At 36.9% G+C, this 18,827-nt stretch overlaps 2 protein-coding genes across 3 annotated transcripts; one reads left to right on the top strand and one right to left on the bottom strand.

Moving 5' to 3' along the window:
• Nucleotides 1-2,842: 2,842 nt before the first annotated feature.
• On the top strand, nucleotides 2,843-5,196 carry LOC132053620 (staphylococcal-like nuclease CAN2). The gene is made up of 9 exons (XM_059445711.1): nucleotides 2,843-3,159; nucleotides 3,311-3,366; nucleotides 3,487-3,601; nucleotides 3,812-3,925; nucleotides 4,015-4,202; nucleotides 4,288-4,344; nucleotides 4,431-4,590; nucleotides 4,672-4,740; nucleotides 4,830-5,196. Exons 1-9 carry the CDS (start codon nucleotides 3,022-3,024, stop codon nucleotides 4,932-4,934), a joined length of 1,002 nt encoding a protein of 333 aa, XP_059301694.1. The 5' UTR covers nucleotides 2,843-3,021; the 3' UTR covers nucleotides 4,935-5,196.
• Nucleotides 5,197-5,321: 125 nt separating this feature from the next.
• LOC132053628 (uncharacterized) lies at nucleotides 5,322-16,247 on the bottom strand. Of its 2 annotated transcripts, none has more exons than XM_059445718.1 (4): nucleotides 15,695-16,243; nucleotides 13,945-14,014; nucleotides 13,781-13,873; nucleotides 5,322-5,613 (listed from the first exon to the last, which is right to left on the bottom strand). In XM_059445718.1, exons 1-3 carry the CDS (start codon nucleotides 16,070-16,072, stop codon nucleotides 13,815-13,817), a joined length of 507 nt encoding a protein of 168 aa, XP_059301701.1. In that variant the 5' UTR covers nucleotides 16,073-16,243; the 3' UTR covers nucleotides 5,322-5,613; nucleotides 13,781-13,814. The 2 variants fall into 2 exon arrangements, with proteins under 2 accessions (XP_059301701.1, XP_059301703.1); XM_059445720.1 differs by lacking the exon at nucleotides 5,322-5,613 and adding an exon at nucleotides 5,649-5,901 and having other exon boundaries at nucleotides 15,695-16,247.
• Between the last annotated feature and the right edge of the window lie 2,580 nt (nucleotides 16,248-18,827).

Here is an 18,827-nt window from a genome sequence, read left to right as displayed (position 1 = left end):
TCAAATATGGTAAAATCATAAGCAAGAGAAAGGATTTCTCGGGCGTAGACGTCTTTTGAAACGATCTTTGGAACTTGGGAAACCTCTTTTCGGAGCGTTGCGTGTATATGACGACTACTACAACATGCTAATCCTGCACCGCGTGTACGGTCGCTTTTAGAGAATACGAATTTTCGACTTTGTCTTTTGGGCATTCAAACCAAGTATTGATGGTTTTGCTTTCCGCGGAATGTGATATCGATAGATGGGACCCACGTATATGGGTGATATGACATTAAGCTCCTAATTGCGATAGGTATGGATGCCGACGGTCAATATTCCCTCTTGCTTTCGCATTGCCGCCAACGAGAGCAAGAGACATGGGGGATGTTCTTGACTCGTCTGAAACTCGTATTTATTAAGGGCGATCGGGGCATATGTGTGTCATCGGATCGTCGCTAAAGGCATATTGCACAATATGCGTACTCGGGAAGGGTAGTAGCCTGCGCGTACTTACCATCGATATTCTTGGAGGCAACAAAGGCTAATTTGCAAACAAAGTTTTCAAATATGGCCTTGTAAACAAATTGATGTGAGGGTACGATGTAGCGTCGACAAAAAATGGGGCCAAAATGGGGCTGCTAAAGGAAGTGAGTGAAGAGGCATATGTTTGGTTGATGAAATTAGAAGTTGAAAAATGAATGACTTTATGTTGATGGAGGAATGAGATGGGGCATGCTCGCAGCGAACGGCTCGAAGTCTTTGATGAACTCGTAAATCTGCTCGAGGACTGCACTGTCACTTGATGGTAAGACTAACTTTCGGGCGAGTCGTGGAGCGATTTGCGGATAGGACGAGCGAGCGAGGCTATATTGGTCGACGAGAGAGACATGGATGCCAAAGCCACAAAAAAGATGGAGCACCGTAGAAGAAAGGCGGAGGTCGCGAAATGGCCAGAGTATGACGTCGTTCGACGAGTGTATGAAGTTAGAACTAGTTATTGCGACGGCAAAGGAGGAAACAAACATATCGTTACCGAGCGTACACAATTATGCACTTGTGGTAAGTGAAAACGTACCACGTACCATGTTCTGCATAAATGCGGTCGAAGTGCTTTGAGAGAATGGCCGAAATGTAAGCTGATTATGTGGCGGAGGAATATAAGGTCGTAAAATGCCTTAAAGCATATTCGGGCCAATTCGTTCCCTTGGTGATCAAGCTTATTGGCCGGCCGCGCCGTTTTACTGTGATTGCGAACAAGAACCATATTCGTAAATTGGGAAAAAAATAAGCTAACCCGTTATCACAATCAAATGGATGTTAGCGAAAAGACTTACATCGAGTGCTCGACATGTAAGTAATTTGGGCATGATAAGCGTTCATGTGGCAAAACTCCGTGGTGGCGGCATATCCGGAAGTAGAAGAAGGGTGTCTAGAACTTGATTTTTTTTTTTTTAAGACTATTATAATTTAATGATGTATTTCGTTGCTAATGGAATGAAATATTTTTCAATTATTATGAACTTCTCGTCTTGAACCAAAAAAGTACTTAGCTTTGGGAGTAAAACAAAAGAGATTAATCAAAACCCTATAAAATATGACACTTAAACCTAAATATAACAAGCTTTCAAATGTACCGAGCACTTTACAATCCCTAAAACGACGATCCAAATGTATATAACTATACTTGATATAATGGTACCGATATTATTGATACTAAAAAAAAATATTAAGTTATATAAAATATTTATATTAGGTGTTTTGAAACGCGACTAATCTTGGTGAAAAGACGCAAAAAACCTTAATTTTAAGTTTGATTTCCAAAGAATAAAGGGTTGGTTGGGTTTTACGCACAGTTATGCGTGGAAAACTGAATTTGGTCTTTTTTTTTTTTTTTTTTAATGGATTAGTTTGGTTCTCAAATTTTTTTTTTTTGGGTTACAAAAATATCGAACCCCAAAAACAACTGGGCCCACTTTGAGCGCTATCGCTGCATGATAGGGACGGTGGATCCCAATGCAATGAATTTGACTTACTCACGCTTCTGTGTTGTGTATATGTAAGTCAACATTCAAGGGGCTATTTTATCTTTTCACGAATCAAGGGGCTGTTTCGCTTATGTTAAATGTGTCGGCAAGAGAGAGGGTGTATTCCAAATCACAAAATTCAGAACAAATGTGATGTCTTTCATCATCTAATACCATCGCTATGGATGTGTTTTGGACATGACTTTCTGATCACTTTATAAAACACATGCAGTGGCATTCTTTTTGCTTTGTCTTTTGAGATTTATGCATATTTCCTATTCCTTTTCTTTGGTTGTATATTACTTTAAAAAACATTGTTTTGGTCATGGTACCTCTGAACTCATTGAGTTTAACATACGCGTGTTAATTAACTAGAGAGAGGGTTTTTTCACTATATAATGTCATCATCGTATAAGCGCTTGCATTCTTAAATTTATAATCTCAGAAGTTCCTACTTCATGTTAGGAACATGAAATTTTGCAAAAAGTTCTTGGGAGAATAACTTTTATGAGAAATTGTTCTTTGAAAATAATAAAATAGAAGCAGAAAAAAAAAAAAAAAGAGGACTTTGATTACATCCGCTAACAATGTAAAATTCTTTGTCACTGTAATTTTAATTGTGCAATTACCATTTGTATTAGATTGCTGAAGTGACTTGTAAGGCTGTAAATATGTTTTTTCCAATGTGTAAAACTAAACAAACAATATTACAATATACGCGTAGGACAGAGAATTGCAAAATACCGTTGAGACGTTGACCCCCAAGGCAGGGGCCACATCAGATATTTATGGATTTAAGTGTAGAAATCACGTATTCTTAAACCAATGAAAACCCATTATGTACCTAAAGTTAAATCATCAATTTTCCTCAGCTCCAATTTAACAAAGGATTCCCTACCATCACCATCTTCTAACCTAAAATCTAAAACCAAATTGTCTTCACATAATAATCTTGAATTGTCTTCTTTTTCTGCTTCAAAAAACTCAACAGAAAAGAATAATTTAGATCCCAAGAATGGGTAACGCTATAAGATTGTTGTATGGTCATTGCTGCAAACCTTCAGCAGATTCTGATTCCCTTGGCCATCATGGCTCCGCGCCCGGTGTTTCAGCTCTAGCACAGGATCTCTACAACTTTGAAATCACCTCCCAGGTAACTTTAATTTATTTTTGCTTCTACTCTCCCTTTAACCTGAATTTCTTGTCCTCTTTACAATTGCTAATTAATTGATTTGGAGATCTGGGTTGTTAAGTTTTAGTTGGATCCTGTTATAAAAATGTAAACTTTGTTGAGTTTTCCTTAGGTTCCTCAAGGACTGAGTAAGCACGTTGTATCATCCAAGAAGGCTCAAGCTAACTGGTAACACTTTATTTCATTAACCAATTAATTCACCTAACAGAATTAGCTGCGGTTCTGTGTTATCTAGTTTGATCTGTATTATTGCTTTCCTAACTTGTGCATCTTTGGTGATAAATGAAGGTATAAGAAACTTTCAGACTCATGGAGAGAAACAAAGCCTCCCCCTAAAACACCTGAAGAAGCCTCAAGGCTTGTTATCCAGACCTTGAAGAGACATCAGAAAGCAGATGTTGAGGTTGTAACTTTGTACTATACTAAATTTCCCACCTCTTGTTTGAACATGTTGCTCGAACTCTCGAAAAATGATGTCACACCTGTGTCAGATCCTTCAAAATGCATTACTTTTGGACGAGCGGACACGCACTCGTCACTATTTTCAAAGAGTCAGAGCAACATAACTTATAATGTGTAGCAAGATTGTCAGAAACTTAATATTTGATTTCAGGGGTTACTGGCTTTCTATGGTCTTCCACTTCCTCACTCCCTAGTAGAACTAACTACTGATGGTGCTCCTCCATCACACCCACATGGACTCAAGTTTGAATTGCATACTCTCCCCGTAAGATTATTAATATCTCAAAACATGCTTAGCCTCTTAATCAGCATATTTGAACGATTAGTGTAATACTCCTAGTATTTATGTGCTAGGTTGATGCAAAGGCTGTGGCAGATGGAGATACGGTGACTGTATATGTTAGTGCAACAGAACCTAGAGAGTCATCGTGTCTCCCAAGAGACGTGCAAGCTGCGGCAGTTCAAAGATCAAAAGCACGGGCTCAGAAGAATTATCCGAAGGCAGATGAACTGCACAAAAAGATCATAGATTCAGGATACAGGTCAGTTGCATGAGCATAGCTTTGTCTGTTTTGATTTTCATTCACCCAATTGATTTCAGTTCTCTGAGTTGAGTTTTTGTCACAGGGTGATACCAGTGAATCATGACGAAGTTCTTGCTCGAAAATATAGGATCAGATTAAGGTATCCAGACACTTCCTTGGAAAATGTTTTTATAATTCTGCTATATATATATCAAATTGGTAAATAACGAATGAAGAAGAAATCAGGGGAATAGATGCACCAGAAAGTGCAATGCCATATGGTAAAGAGGCCAAGGAAGAACTGACTAAAGTTGTTCAGGGTAAGAGTTTAAGGGTCTTAGTTTTTGACGAGGATCGTTATGGCCGCTGTGTAGGGGATATATACTGTAATGGCATATTTGCACAGGTACTGAAATCTGATACAATACTTTCTTCTCTCAGTTATTCAATTAAGACTCTTCTAGTTCTGAGTTGACTTCTCATGTAGGAAGTCATGCTGAAGAAGGGCTTGGCCTGGCACTATACCGCGTATGACAAGCGTCCAGAGTTAGAAAAGGTAATCTGCGTTTTCATGTCGCTATAGACTAACCAAGGCTATAGACTAACCAAGGCAATTTTTCTAAATATTTGTCTCAATGGGTTTAGTGGGAGAAAGATGCTCGAGCAAAACGAATAGGCTTGTGGGCAGCCAGAAATCCTGAAATGCCATGGGAGTGGAGGAAACAGAAACGTGAAAACCAACGTTCCTGAATAACAACGGCTTCAACAAAGCTATGGTTTTCCTGGAGAATAATTGCTCCAACAAAGCTAAGGCATAAGGAAGCCACAGTAACATCATGTTCAATTCTCAAACCAGATTCAATTGTTTTTATATAGATGAGGTGCAATGGAGATGCCACATGCTCCTAGTAATTTAATTCCAAGGAAGCAATGTTATTGTGCATCCCTGGTTGTATATGTATATTTCCTTCTCGTCAGTACCGTCAGAACGTTTTCCTCTTTTTTTTTTTAACTCTTGTCCATTTCACAGTTAAGTTCCGCTTTCAACATAAATTACCAAATGTATCGATATTTGCCGCAAATGGACAACTCTCTAGCATGCAACACTACTAAAAGCAACTTGACACCAAGGCAAAATCCACTGAAGCTGGCTTGACGAACTAAACAAAGAATCATTATCTTTTAGGTTTTCTTCCAGTTAAGCCAGAATTACAAGATCAAACCACCATGCCACAGAAAATCATCTAATGATAAATAATGTCATTTGCTAACAGTCCAGTCGGACAAAATAACACTATGGACATCGAGTACTTAGATTTTTTTTTAAAAAGAAAAATGATCACGGAGATCAGAACAGTAAACCCAGTTCGACGTCTGTCACCAAACTACAGGGGATTGGCGGCTGGAATAGGAATAGCACCAAGATTCACTGCATGAAACAAATTATAATTAGTGAATTGTAGGATACAAAGTTTCGAGCATGAAAATTATTATGTGGCTGTGGGTAGAAGAAATTCGAAAAGGATGCTAAATATTAGTACAATTTAATATTTTGCTCCATTTCTACTGAGATGATTGGATAAGCTAACAGACTCCTCCCCTCATCAACCCCACAAAAGACTACCATTAAAGAAGAGGTTACATAGCAAATGGAAAGTAGTTTCCCTGGCCCTCTAAAGAATGGCAGGCAATAGTTGTATCCTGCACACTTTGCTTCCTAAAAGCACATGTATTAGGATATCATTTGTTCTGATACAACCAACAGAAAATGCCACCAACAGTCGGCATTACTAGACAGTAACCAACCAAGAAAGACAATAGATATCACAAAGATAGAAAAGACTAGCTCTATTTGTTTTTACAACTGCAAAAATAAGCGTGTCAGCTCATGTTTTACAGTAAAGCAACAATCCCATAAATGCTAAAAAATCAAAACCTACTCGATTTTCTTTCTCAATGAATGAGCAAACTGGAAATCATAAAATGCAAACTAGTGAGAACTTAACTAAAACTCATTCAAATTACAGTCTTTATCAGCACAGAAAAATTGTCACAAGTGATGGAGCAAAAAGTAGCCACACTATCTTTTTATGCACTTATTTAGACCAAATTGTCAAGTTTATTCCATCTTAAATGCCTTTCAAGCAACTATATACATAGACTTTAACATAGACACTCATCTTATTCTGCTTCCTGTTACCTTGACATCAATAAAGGTGAGAAGGGCCTAAGTCTATATCAAATACAATTATGCTAAGTAATGCGAAGTTTCCTTTTCACTCTAGAAACCTATATTAGATCCATTCTACTGTTCTTTTAGGTAAAAGAAGAGAAGAAATTTCCTCAACTTAACAGTCCACAAAAAGCAAACAGATTACAACTCTTAATTGAAGTTTTTGCTAATGTAGGCCTGATTACATGCAAACCTATGAATTTTCTGGGTCTATTTTGGAGCAGAAGGAATAATCGGAAAGGTTATTTAATTTTTACCTATCCAATATTTTCACCTCAAAATTCACTACCATCACACTCCGTTAGAAAGCAATTACTCCCCCCGTCCCAATTTAAGTGACTCTTTCCTTTTTAGTCATTCCTAAAAAGAATGACAGCTTTCTATATTCACAACTTAACTTTAAAATGCCCAATTTACTTTAACTTTAAAACACCCAATTTACCTACAGCCACAAAAGTATCTATGGCTTATCGTATACCACAAGTTTCAAAAGTCTTTCTTTCTTTCTTAAACTCTGTGACCAGTCAAACGCCATCACATAAATTGACACGGAGGGAGTACAATACTAGGCACTATTCAAATCCTAGCAGAGAAAAAAAAAAACTAGGTTCTTCCCATCTGTCCTAGCCTGGGTGGACAGAGTTACCTGGTACCTGTTGCTAATGAGAGGTGGTAGGTACCCGTGGAATTAGTCGAGGTGCGCGCAAGCTGGCTGGACACCACGGTTATAAAAAAATGAAAATAAAAAATACCAGGCACTATTACAATATTAGGAACTAGGTTCTCTAAGCTCGAGATTCAAATGCCAAAAGCTTCAGACAATATTCTCAACTTTTGGGTGCTCATAATTAACCCCTTAGCTTAAAGGCTCCAGACAATCATGGAAGGAGACGGAAGATTCAAAAAAAAGAAATCAGCAAAAATAAAGGAAATTTAAAGTTTACATTTAATTCTCCCACACTCTTACTATATAAAGTCTGCTTCAATTGAAACTTGACCATCCCAAGTAATGCAACTTGGGTGGTCAGAAAATTTTTAGAATCCATGAAACATGTCCTACAGAACAACTCTCTGCAAGGGGATTTATAACCTAGACTACACTCTGTGGTTAAGGGAAATTCTCCATAAAGAGTATGTATACAGTATACTCACCTTATGCCACAATACCAAGAAGTCCCATGGAGAGGAACTGCACTACAACCAAACATCCATCCGACACAAATTCATTCTATGGTTAGCTGCTTCGAAGAGGCTGGCTACAGTTGACGGACTACTCAAATTTGGCATACAAGTTCCCGTGGATTGTGTGTTCTGTTCTAAAACAGTGGAAACTTTGGATCACTTGTTCTTTGAATGCTCTATTACAAGGAGACTGTAGCAGAGACCACTGCTTCGGATGGAAATTCAGAGATCTATTAGGTGCTGGCATGATGAACTCCAATGGGTGTGTAACTGAGCTAAAAGGAAATCTGGCAGAGGTGCAATCATTAGCTGCATCTTTGCAATGACAGTACCCACCATTTGGAGGGTAAGGAATTGCATCAGGCTTCAAGATGGTCATTTTCAGATGGACAAAATTTGCAGAGATATTGTTCTTCATACCCATATCAGAGGCAGGAAGGCATCACTAGAGTTGTATTTTTTTGTGTTTCTCAATGCTGCCAGTTTGTTTTTAAAGTTGCTTGTAACAGTTGACTAGTGATAGGTTAGCCTTAGTTCTTTACCTTTCGCTAAGTTTAGTCCTCTGTTGATAAATTGGTGGTCTGCACCTATTTGACTTTGTAAATATTCACTTTTGGTATCAATAATATATTTGCTTACCCCCAAAAAAAAGGGGTTTGATGGAGAGCCGAGCTTCAAGAAGCTGAGAGCATTAAGGATGGATTTGTAAGTCGTCAAGTTGTTTGCAAGGGTAGAGACAAACATTGAAAATTTGTTCAATCGAATAGAGCAATCTGAAGATCAAAGAGGAGAATGATGGGGAGACTAATGATGACAAGACCCTGCAAAAGGAGATCAATCGTAGCGTAGGACAGATGTTGCTCGAAATAGTTCCCACGTAAATTCGTTGGAAAAGGAGATACAACATCAAGTTCTTCGGTCGCATGCCTAGTGCTCATTAAAGATATACAGTCAGACCTCTCTATAACAAAAAGATCCACATACAACAATACCTCTCTATAACTTGACTAAGATTTTTCGGAACCGATTTTTTATGTTATATTTTACTTTTCTATAACAACATTTACTTAATACCAGCAACAGCCAACTTTATAACAATACGCTCTTTGTAAAATTACCCCCCATATAACACCTATTTGCTTTTTTTGGTAATATAATTATTAACTATCTTTATAAAAATAGAACAAGAGAATATGGAAGCCATGAGAGACGACAATGAAAGTGCTGACAAAGAACCTCAACCTATTGTTACTTGGACTGAGTTAGCAGATTCAACGGTTCAACTCTTAGATTCTCTTCAAGGGAAAGCAATTGGATACCCGTTTGCTGAAAGTTTGGACGCAAATTTTTGTAAATTCAAGCGTTATATCACACTAAGATATTGGATTCTACGAAACAAGCTACAATTATGAATTTCTTCCATCAATCTTGAAAGAATTTAATTTTCAAGTACTGTAGATTTAAAATGTGTGCCTTAGAACTTAAAACTTTACACATTCAGTTATGGATTTATTGAAATTGTATTAACTTTCTTTAATGCTTAGTTAGTTAAGTATTCATATCTTGAGATTTAAAATTTAAATAATTTGTTATTTTTTACAACATTAAAACTAAAAAATAAATATATTTTATGCATCTTTTTGCCTATAACGTACCAACTTCTATTTTAATGGCAAATGATGTTATAGGTGTATAACAACAAAAAAATTTCGAACCCAACGATGCTGTTATAGAAAGGATTGACTGTGGCTTCCTTAAAAAGATACAAATTTAAATAAATGGATAGGAGTTCATGAGGATAATCAATTTAGGGAAAAGATTCTACAATATTTACATACACTACATAAGGAAAAGGAAGTGTTCATGCCAGGCGCGGAGGGGTAAAATTGCAGAGTATTAGCCATGAAGAAAAGAGCTTGAAAAAACCTTTTGAGTTTTGATAACGACGTCTAAACATGCTTTAGAGAATTGCTCGCATGATAAAGCACTTCGACCACATGGCCTCGCTTACACATTTTCCAAATAGGATTGTGACGTAGTAAACAATAATTTGATGAAATGCAAGGATCACTTCCACCAATATGGATCCATAATCCTTCTTTCACGGCCACATATTCTTCCGGCTAAGGAATGGGAAATCTTTTGTGCATGAATCCTATTTTCATTTCATTCGGAAAAAGCTATCTTTTTCTCAACAATAAATTTGTCATTTGATCACATAGCATTCCGTTAGATAGGAACATATTTACTCCCTCCGTCCCGATTTATGTGATATAGTTTGACTGGCACAGAGTTTGAGAAAGAAAGAAAGACTTCTGAAACTTGTTGTCTGAAACAAGCCATAGATATTTGTGTGGCTATAAGTCATTTCATTAAGGGTAAAAGGGAAAATTTTAAGTTAAAGGCGAGAAAAGGTGATGAGGCGAGAAAGGTGTCGCCTTTTTTTTTTTTTGAAAAAAAAAAGAAAAAGAAAAAGAAAAAAAAAAGAGGCTGAAGCAAAACATAAAACGTCGAGTTATGGTTTTACGATACGTATCTCTTTCAGTCGACTGGAAGTCTGGAACTGTGCAACTTCTCCCGGTCACTGTTTAGAAACTTCGAATTCAAGGACTTGAAAATCTTGAAGATGAACTAGAATAGACTTTTAGTATTGCTTGTCTTATGAAATATGAATTATTGAGTCATTCAAGTTCTACACTTTTAGTATCTACTATCTACTTTTAATTTTTGAATTGAAATATTTGCTAATATGTTATTGTTATCGAGATTTTGATAATTTATAAATGCAATTAAATATTTTATTTTTTTGGTAGTAATTGGTGCCTCAATTCAAAAAGGCGAGCACCTCGCCTCTCGCCTCTCAAAAAGGTGAGGAAGGCCCTTGTCGCTTTTTGTCGCCGCGCACCTTCCAAAACACTGAGTGGGGAAGATTAGAATTTTTTTCATGTGGAATCTAGCACCCTCACATGGTGCTATTCCTCGTAAAAAATCTTTCAAAAGATGGCACCCTTGGTTACTCATATATAATCATGATTCCAGAGAGAGGAAAGGCGGTGCATACTAAAGATTTTTTAACTTATAACTCGGGTAGGGATGTACAAGATTGTGGCAAAGGTGTTGTCAGTAAAATTGAGGTCGGTAATGAAGGATATAAGCTCACATCTAGCAAGCAGAATGCTCACTGGTGAGGCAGAGAAACTCTGGATGCAAGTACGTTTGCTAATGAGACAATAGGCTCTAGGCTGAGATGTGATAAACCAGAATTAGTAATTAACATCAAAAAGGTCTACGGCCATTGAATTGGTATTTCTGATTACACATCCTTTTCAAAAAGGACTTGGGGCAAAATATAAGAGGTGAAAATATCATTGGATACCACTATGAGATTCTCTTGTTTTGCATCCGATCATGTCTGCCAAGAATCTTCTTATTCTGGTTTAATAGTTGTATGTTTGAGCCGGGGTAAGTGTGAGATTTAGAAAACCCGAATGGCCTCAAAATATAAATTATTCAGTTTAAAATTAAATATGCTAAATAAAGAGGGATTAATAGACATGATTCATATAGCCGATTCCAACTAATTAGCAATTGAAATATCGATTTATTGATTGATTAGGTGGAGGTATTAGACGTATTGTCATCGGCGGTAGATAGGTGGAACAATCCGTAGCTAGAGGTTGAGCAGCAGTTATGTACGCAGTGAAGGAACGAAAAGAGAATTTTTGTGTAGAGTCTATAGTTTCTAGTTGAATTTTTGTGTAGCATATTTAGATTCCACTCCTTGTAACAATGGCCTTCACAGACCCTTTTGATTTCAATACAAACCTGTTACCATTTCAAAAAAGAACGAAAAGGCACCTCTATTTCAATCTTCAATAGCAGATGATGTGTTCATCTTCTAAAGCACAGGTGAGACACGTAACATTCTTGCGCAGAACATGATGTGGTTTAAAGTTGTCTCTGGACCACATATAAACTTGGAATATGCAGAATTATTACTGATAGACTGATAGAGTAGTACAAAGCACTCCAGAATTAACATGAGCTTGTGGGGTAAGTTGGCTAACATTCTGGATACATAACATGGACCTATCTCCAGGAGGAAAGTTTAAGGACACTGAACTGAGACTATCAGGGATACAGAGAATCAAAATGAGGTTGGTCCTTGTTTGAGGGCAACAAAATAATCCTTGTAAAGGCGGCACTGTAACACCACATACTTCATATCATTGTTTACAATTCTAGCATCGGTTAGCATGAGGACTGAAAAACTACAGGACGTTTTCTGCAGTGGAGCTAGTGGATAAAGTAGACTATTTGTAGGATGAGATAAGATAATGGCCCTAATTAAAACAGGAGAATGGGCATTTGTAAAGCACATACTTTAGACCTAACTGTCATGAGGAAATTGCTACAGAGATTTGCATGCAAGGAAATGCCATCTGGAGGGAGTTAGTTCTGCTTCAGGGGAAGTACGGATGTAGACAACACAACTGGCTCTCATACTGCTTTATTTTAGGTGCTCATACTACTAATGAAAAATATTTGTGGAAAGGAGTCATAAAAGGGGAGAAAGAGTTCTCTAAGTTCATTTAGCTTTATGGGGAGGCTAACAGCAACTATATGCAATTTTGGTTGGACGTTCACATGGAGAATAACCCTAAAGGAAAGTTTCTCACTTTATTCTCTTTCACAACTACTAAGCAATGCTAGCTGACTAATACGGAGAGATGGACATCAAAGTATCACGGGACATCTCATTAGGAGACTTATTCATGACTCACAATAGGAAGGCATTATAAATTTCTTCCTAAAACTTGGGGGTCGTTTGATTTAGAGAAGTGTTATGCAGGAATCAATAGTGCAGAGATTGTAATATAGAGATTAGTAATGCAGGGATTGTTATGTGGGGATTAGTAATTCAGGGAGTGTAATAGGATTACAATATGTGTTTTGTTCACTCTTTAAAAATTGTTTAATACAAGGTCATTGTGGTCATTTTATTGTTTTAATCCATGTATTACTAATCCCCTTCTTATTCCACTTTCTATCTGCGTTACATAAATTCCTGCATAACTTATGCAAGTATTACTTATGAGGGCAAGGAAAATGACAACCAAACAATGTATTGTGTAGTGCAGAATTTTATGCAAGAATAAAAAGTTTAACCAAACATTGTATAGCTAATGGGGGATTTTGTACCGGTGATGCAACCAACGAGCACTTAAAGTCACTCCAGTTTGGAGAGCTCAACACAATGATCTAAAATAAAAAGCATAATCTAAAAAGTTCCAATGAAAATGTACTATAAGGGCTTCTATAATAGGGTGATATGAGGCCCACATCAATGTTTGAAAAACTAAGACACCTAAGGAAGTGGCTTTCTTTACATACGCGCAGATTGGGTGCTATCTTGACTGCGAATAACTTATGGGCGTGAAATTGCATAGTAGTCAGTTGATGTTGCTTGTGTAAAAAGTAAGGGGAGGATCATCTTGTAATTTTGCAATGGAACTTATTTATTATTTAATTAATCATGGGTATAACCTATTACAGTGGCAGAAGCTGTCACGTTTCTGCCACGAGTTGGACAAGAGAGCTGAGCCCCAGAAAGAAAGAAGTGTGGAGTGTAGCTTCTTTTTGCATATTTTGGATGATTTGGCGAGAAACAAGAAATGCCGAAAGCAAATAAGGAGGGCTAAAAGTTCTATTTAATTCCATTTATACTTTTGGTACAAAATCCTGTACGAGAGTTTTGATGTATTTACAATTGCATGTACTTCGACACTATCTTAGTTCAGTATTAATAAACCTTCTTGATATACACCCCCAAAATATAACGTACATCAACCCCATGTACCCTGTAAAAACTCTCAAATCACTGAGATATTTGTATGAAAGATAAATCAACTCAACTCTATGGTCTTTAGAGGATCTATAATGTCACAGAAATACTTGCTGCTAAAGAAGTTTTCAAATGTCAAGTAATATAGATATAGTGGCATTATCATACACTACTACATACAGAGTTCAATACCCTAGCAAGTGCAACAATTTTCAAACAACGTAGAGCAGAAGTAAAACAAGACCGTAAGCTCAACAGTTTGCACAACAAGAGTGAAAGAAATGAATTCAAAGGACCCTTTTTTGTGTGCGCGCAATGAATGCGAATGGAACTTACGATGCCATAGCTTGTTTTACGGATGAAAAGAGCTTCAATTTTGCTTGGCGTCCCCCACAGTATCATCAGAATCAGAATCACTGGCATTATAGCCTGCCAAAAAAAAAAATGATGAACACCACAAAATAGCAAACCAATATGATAAGCAAGCAGAAAGTCCATACCTGGGCGTTTATCACTCACTTTCCATGCCGATGACCGACTCTTAGAAGCTCGGCTAATCCAAGCTCTTCCCTGTACCCAAAATGATCAATCAGTAGAAGCATTTCCCATATCCTTTGACTGCTTTGAAAATTTTGAGCAACTTTTAGTCAATATAAATAAAATTGAGTGGGCACACTCTGGTTTTCCACTTGGACTACAGAGAAGATAAGTAAGCACGTACATGACAGTAAATCCTCTTAATTAAGTGTGTTTTGATTAAGAAGAAAACAAGCCCTTAAAACTATGCAGGCGCACTCTAGTTTTGCTTATCCTTCTCTTGAATTATATTAAAGAAATGAAGATAAACTGGATTGTTGTCTTCACATGACGGACACATTTTCTTAATTATGGGTTTCTTGTAGTATTATAAGGCACACACGAGCCTGAATTTCATACTTGAAGATATTTCATGTGCTTGACAATGATAAACATTTGTTGTCAGCTGTTTATCCCATTTTTCACCCTTGTTATCAAAACTAATGTAAGACCAAAATATTCAGAGGACTCTTCAAAACAAAATAAAAAATATGTAATTGTCAGCAAAGTTTTTTTTTTTTTTTTTTTTTAAATCAAATCCAAAAAGCTCTTCTTACTTAGAATAGGTTGTCTATTCAACATTAGATAAAGGGGCTAAAAGTTCAACTTTACTTTGTATAAGCACAAAAAAGTGTCAAAAGTTCAAGTGTAAAAGCAGTTCTAAGTTCAGACTGTGCTCTTCCAACAATCTGTTTTATGGGGGTGTTTTCTATGTTCATGTCTTGTCAATGGAAAACATGAATTCCTATGCTAGGTTATTTTATAAGAGTTAATGGCCAAAACACACCGAAACTATCACTATTTTGCGAGAGTCACACCCCAACTATCAGTAACTATCATCATCTATCCCTTTTCCTAAACTATCATCATCTATATATTAAAACACAACTCAAAGCTGACTGGGCCAACTATTAGTTGTTCCCTTTTCACCATCTACTCAACTAGGTGTGTTTTAATACATAGATAGTGATAGTTCAGGTAGGAAAAGGAAACAATCAGGTGTGTTTTTTTTAACCATTAACCCTATTTATAAATCACCAAAGTTCTAGATTCTTAGCAACCTATGAGCAACTATATAGTCAACTAAGGCAAGTAAGAAATACAACAACAACATACCCATTATAATCCCACTTTAGTGGGTTCTGGGGAGAGTAGAATGTACACAGACCTTAGCAATAACTACCAACAAAATACGATAATCGAAATACAAGATGCAACATATAATAACAGAAATCGAAGGATAAAGAACTACTGCAAAGGATAATACAAAATCAAAGACCTTGTATTCATATCTTTTTGTTTTTAGATAACCGTGGTGTCCGGCCAGCTTGCGTGCACCTCGACTAATTCCACGTGATACCTGCCACCTCCCACCAGCAACAGGTACAAGATAACTCTGTCCACCAAGGCTAGGACAGATGGAAAGAAATCACTTAGTGTTTTTGTCTCCGCCGGGGTTTGAACCAAAGACCTCATGATCCTCAACCCACTTCATTGACCACTAGGCCACACCCTTAGGTGTTTTTCTCTGTTCATATCTTATCAATGGAAAACATGAATTTCTACACTAGGTTATGTACAAATCACCAACTTCAGGATTCTTAGCAACTATATATAGTGAACAAAAAGACAAGGAATAATAATTAAACAAAAGAAGAGCAAAAAATCAAACACCTTATGTGCATCTCTGGAAATACCATAACCACTAAAATACATCTGACCAACAAGGACTTGCATATTAGTATCACCAGCTTTAGCCTCCTTAAGTGTATCCTGGAACCACCTCTTAACACAATCAGCCACCACGTCAGCAAGTGGGACCCTCCTGGATGTACTCGAATTGGAATTAGAACCTACTTCTTCCATAATATTCTTATTCTTCTTCAACAGCCTTTGCTCCGATGATGATTCGCCGCCGTTGACCACCGCCTTTGACCTGATTCTGCTGGGTGGGGCTTTTATTCGGGTCGGGCCCTGCTGGATTCTATTCGAACTGATAATTCTACTCGCAAAATCTTGAATTCTATTTGGTGAAGGAAGAGATTTCCCCATAAAAATTAAAAAAACCCACTACCGCTAGCCCAGTTTACCTTTTTTCAATTTTGAGTAATTGTAGTGCGCCTACAAAAGGAATATTTGGGTACACCCACGCAATTGATTTTTTTTAAATTAGAAATTAGTACATCTTAATGTTCTTCGATTTTTTTAATTAAAGAAATATTTGTTATCTTTTTTTTTTTCCTTTTTTTTTTTGGGTGATGAGATTTTTATTGCTTAGATGTTGGGAATTGGGACCGCACTGATGAGATATTCATTTAGTGATTTTTTTTTAATCAAGTGGCTATAGGAGATGTTTTCATACCCATAAATTAATTACAAAAAGAAAAGGTTCAGTGTTGCTGATTTTTGAAACATTTATTTATATGAAAAAAAGGTGTCATATTTGAGCTTTTACTATTGAAAAATATTTAATATATTATCGATTCTTATAAGCCCTAACATTATAAAGCTTCTCAAATTTATTTTTTCTTAGTTAACCATATCTACTTTAGCTATGTGGCATACCAACTCATAACACCGAGGCGACCATTCTTCTTTCACCACCCACTCAAAATCACCAATACTTTCAACATATACAGGTATCATCACCACCAACATAAATCATTTATAAGTTTGATAGATCAACACACATAATTAAGAATCAAACTGCAATTTGATATTAACAATTTTTGTAGTTGTTACCCAATTTCTAGTCAAATACACAATTTTTAAACTAAGGGTGTGTTCGGTATGGAGAAAAATGTTTTTCACGGAAAATGTGTTCTTGAAAAATAAGTGAATTTATATTTATTTTCTCATGTTCGGTTGGATCGTGAAAATAAGTGAATTTCTTACTTATTTTTTCATGTTCGATTGATTAGTAGAAAATATTTCCCCGAAAATACCCACCCAAGCCCCACCACCTCACCCACACCCACCCCCAACCAAATTTCATCTCCCACCCAACCACCACCCTCGAACGCACTTCATCTTCACCCACCCCAACCCCACCCTACACTACCTCTCCACCCAACTCCCCCACCCACGCCTCCCAAATTTTCTATTTCATATATTTTATTTTTTACTTTTATAAAAAAAAAAATTAAAAATGAGATTATTTTTTTTCTTTTTACAACCCCCATCCCACAACCACCCACTCCACTTGTCCCCACCCCCAATCACAACCCATCCCCAATACCAAATTTAACCACGCAAACTTCCTAATTTTTACAAGTTTTTTATAAAAGTAAAATAAAATATATGAAGTAGAAAATACGTGAGGATGGAGGAAGGAGTGGAGGTGGGTAGAAAACCTAAAAAAGAAAAAAATAGTTCAATTTTTAGTGCACTCTATCAATTTCCAATAACTAGAAATTAGTTGTTGAAACTTGTTTTTATGGTCTAATTTAAGCAAATATGATGTTACTCGCTTCGAGAATTGAATTAGAATGTCTGAAGTTAAATATTTATAATTCAATTTTGCAGCCTTATAAGGTAGTGCGATAGTTGATGTCTCTTTGTTTACAAGCTTAGGCCTTTATAATATTTAGTTATTTGTTTCAATTTCGTTAGAAATTTCGTTACAACAACATACCCATGTAATTCAAGTGGGGTCAAGGCAGGATAGAATGTACACAGATCTTACCCCTACCTTGGAAAATAGAGAGGTTGTTTCCGATTGACACTCGGCTTAAGACAAGCAAATGAAAGCGGTTCGAGAAAAGAAACAACTGAAGTAAAAAAACCATGACAGAATCGTTAGAAATTTCATTATATTCATAAAATTAATTTTCTTATCAAAGTAGAATAAAAAAAATTGTACCGGAAGAGTGATTGTTTCTCAATTGTGTGTGTAAATCCATCAAACTTATAAATGATTTATATTGATGGTGATGGTCTTCCGAGACAATACTATTTTAGAAGGACCTCCTCCAACGACTTCCGCCTCTCTAGTATGCCAAGCTTTATTGGTCTCGGTCAATTTATCGAGTAGAGCACTCACAACATCATATGAATTGTCCATAACGGACCCCTCTGCAATATTGTTAGCCACCGACTTGTTGACCGAGTCAAGTGACCGATAGAATGTTTGGAGAATAACACTATCGGACAACCCATGCTTTGGACAAATCTTTCTTTTTTAATCGAGTCCAAGCTTCATGAAGAGCCTCATTTGGAAGTTGACGAAAGTTGTTGATTTTGTCATGGAGTTGCAATATTCGGGATGGAGGAAAAAACTTCTTGAGGAAAGCTTTGGTCAATTCCTCCCAATTAGTGATGGACCCGGACAGAAGATCATCCAACCATGCGGTAGCTTCCCCCGTGAGAGAGAACAGGAAAAGCCTTAACTTGATCGCCTCGCTTGAGACGTTTGGGTCCACGTTGGTGGTACATACCCCAAGAAACTTCTTAAGGTGCCTATTCGGGTCATCAATGGGTAGACCTCAGAATAGGCCCTTAGTGTTGAGCAGGTGCAACATTATGCTGTTAACATGGAAACTCGTGTTCCCTTGAAGCAGAGGTGGGCGGATAGCGGCTGCATACCCGGTCTCCTCCACAATGCCATCATCGGATTCAATATCCATTATTTCACCTAAATCAACACAAGCAACAACAAAGAGTAAGAGGAGAAATAAAGACTAAAAGTAGAGTTTTACACTAATTGGTTAATTTCTAGACCGTATTCCCCGGCAACGGCGCCAAAATTTGATACGCCCAAATCACACCCTTAAAATAGGAGTAAAGCAGTCGTTGATCAAATATAGAA

Source organism: Lycium ferocissimum, chromosome 1 (genome assembly GCF_029784015.1).
Source record: "Lycium ferocissimum isolate CSIRO_LF1 chromosome 1, AGI_CSIRO_Lferr_CH_V1, whole genome shotgun sequence".
Classification (NCBI taxonomy): domain Eukaryota; kingdom Viridiplantae; phylum Streptophyta; class Magnoliopsida; order Solanales; family Solanaceae; genus Lycium; species Lycium ferocissimum.
The sequence above is the reverse complement of the archived record's forward strand: the minus strand, read 5'-3'. Positions and strand labels throughout refer to the sequence as shown.

Excerpts from the sequence above, each read along its gene's own strand:
- LOC132053620 (XM_059445711.1), top strand. The coding sequence starts at position 3,022 with ATGGGTAACGCTATAAGATTGTTGTATGGTCATTGCTGCAAACCTTCA. Across the intron at positions 3,160-3,310 it reads ACTTTGAAATCACCTCCCAG|GTTCCTCAAGGACTGAGTAA; the intron begins GTAACTTTAATT and ends AGTTTTCCTTAG. Across the intron at positions 4,203-4,287 it reads ATCATAGATTCAGGATACAG|GGTGATACCAGTGAATCATG; the intron begins GTCAGTTGCATG and ends TTTTTGTCACAG.
- LOC132053628 (XM_059445720.1), bottom strand. The coding sequence starts at position 16,072 with ATGGGGAAATCTCTTCCTTCACCAAATAGAATTCAAGATTTTGCGAGT. Across the intron at positions 14,015-15,694 it reads TTTCCAGAGATGCACATAAG|GGAAGAGCTTGGATTAGCCG; the intron begins GTGTTTGATTTT and ends TTTTGGGTACAG. Across the intron at positions 13,874-13,944 it reads AGTGAGTGATAAACGCCCAG|GCTATAATGCCAGTGATTCT; the intron begins GTATGGACTTTC and ends TTTTTTTGGCAG.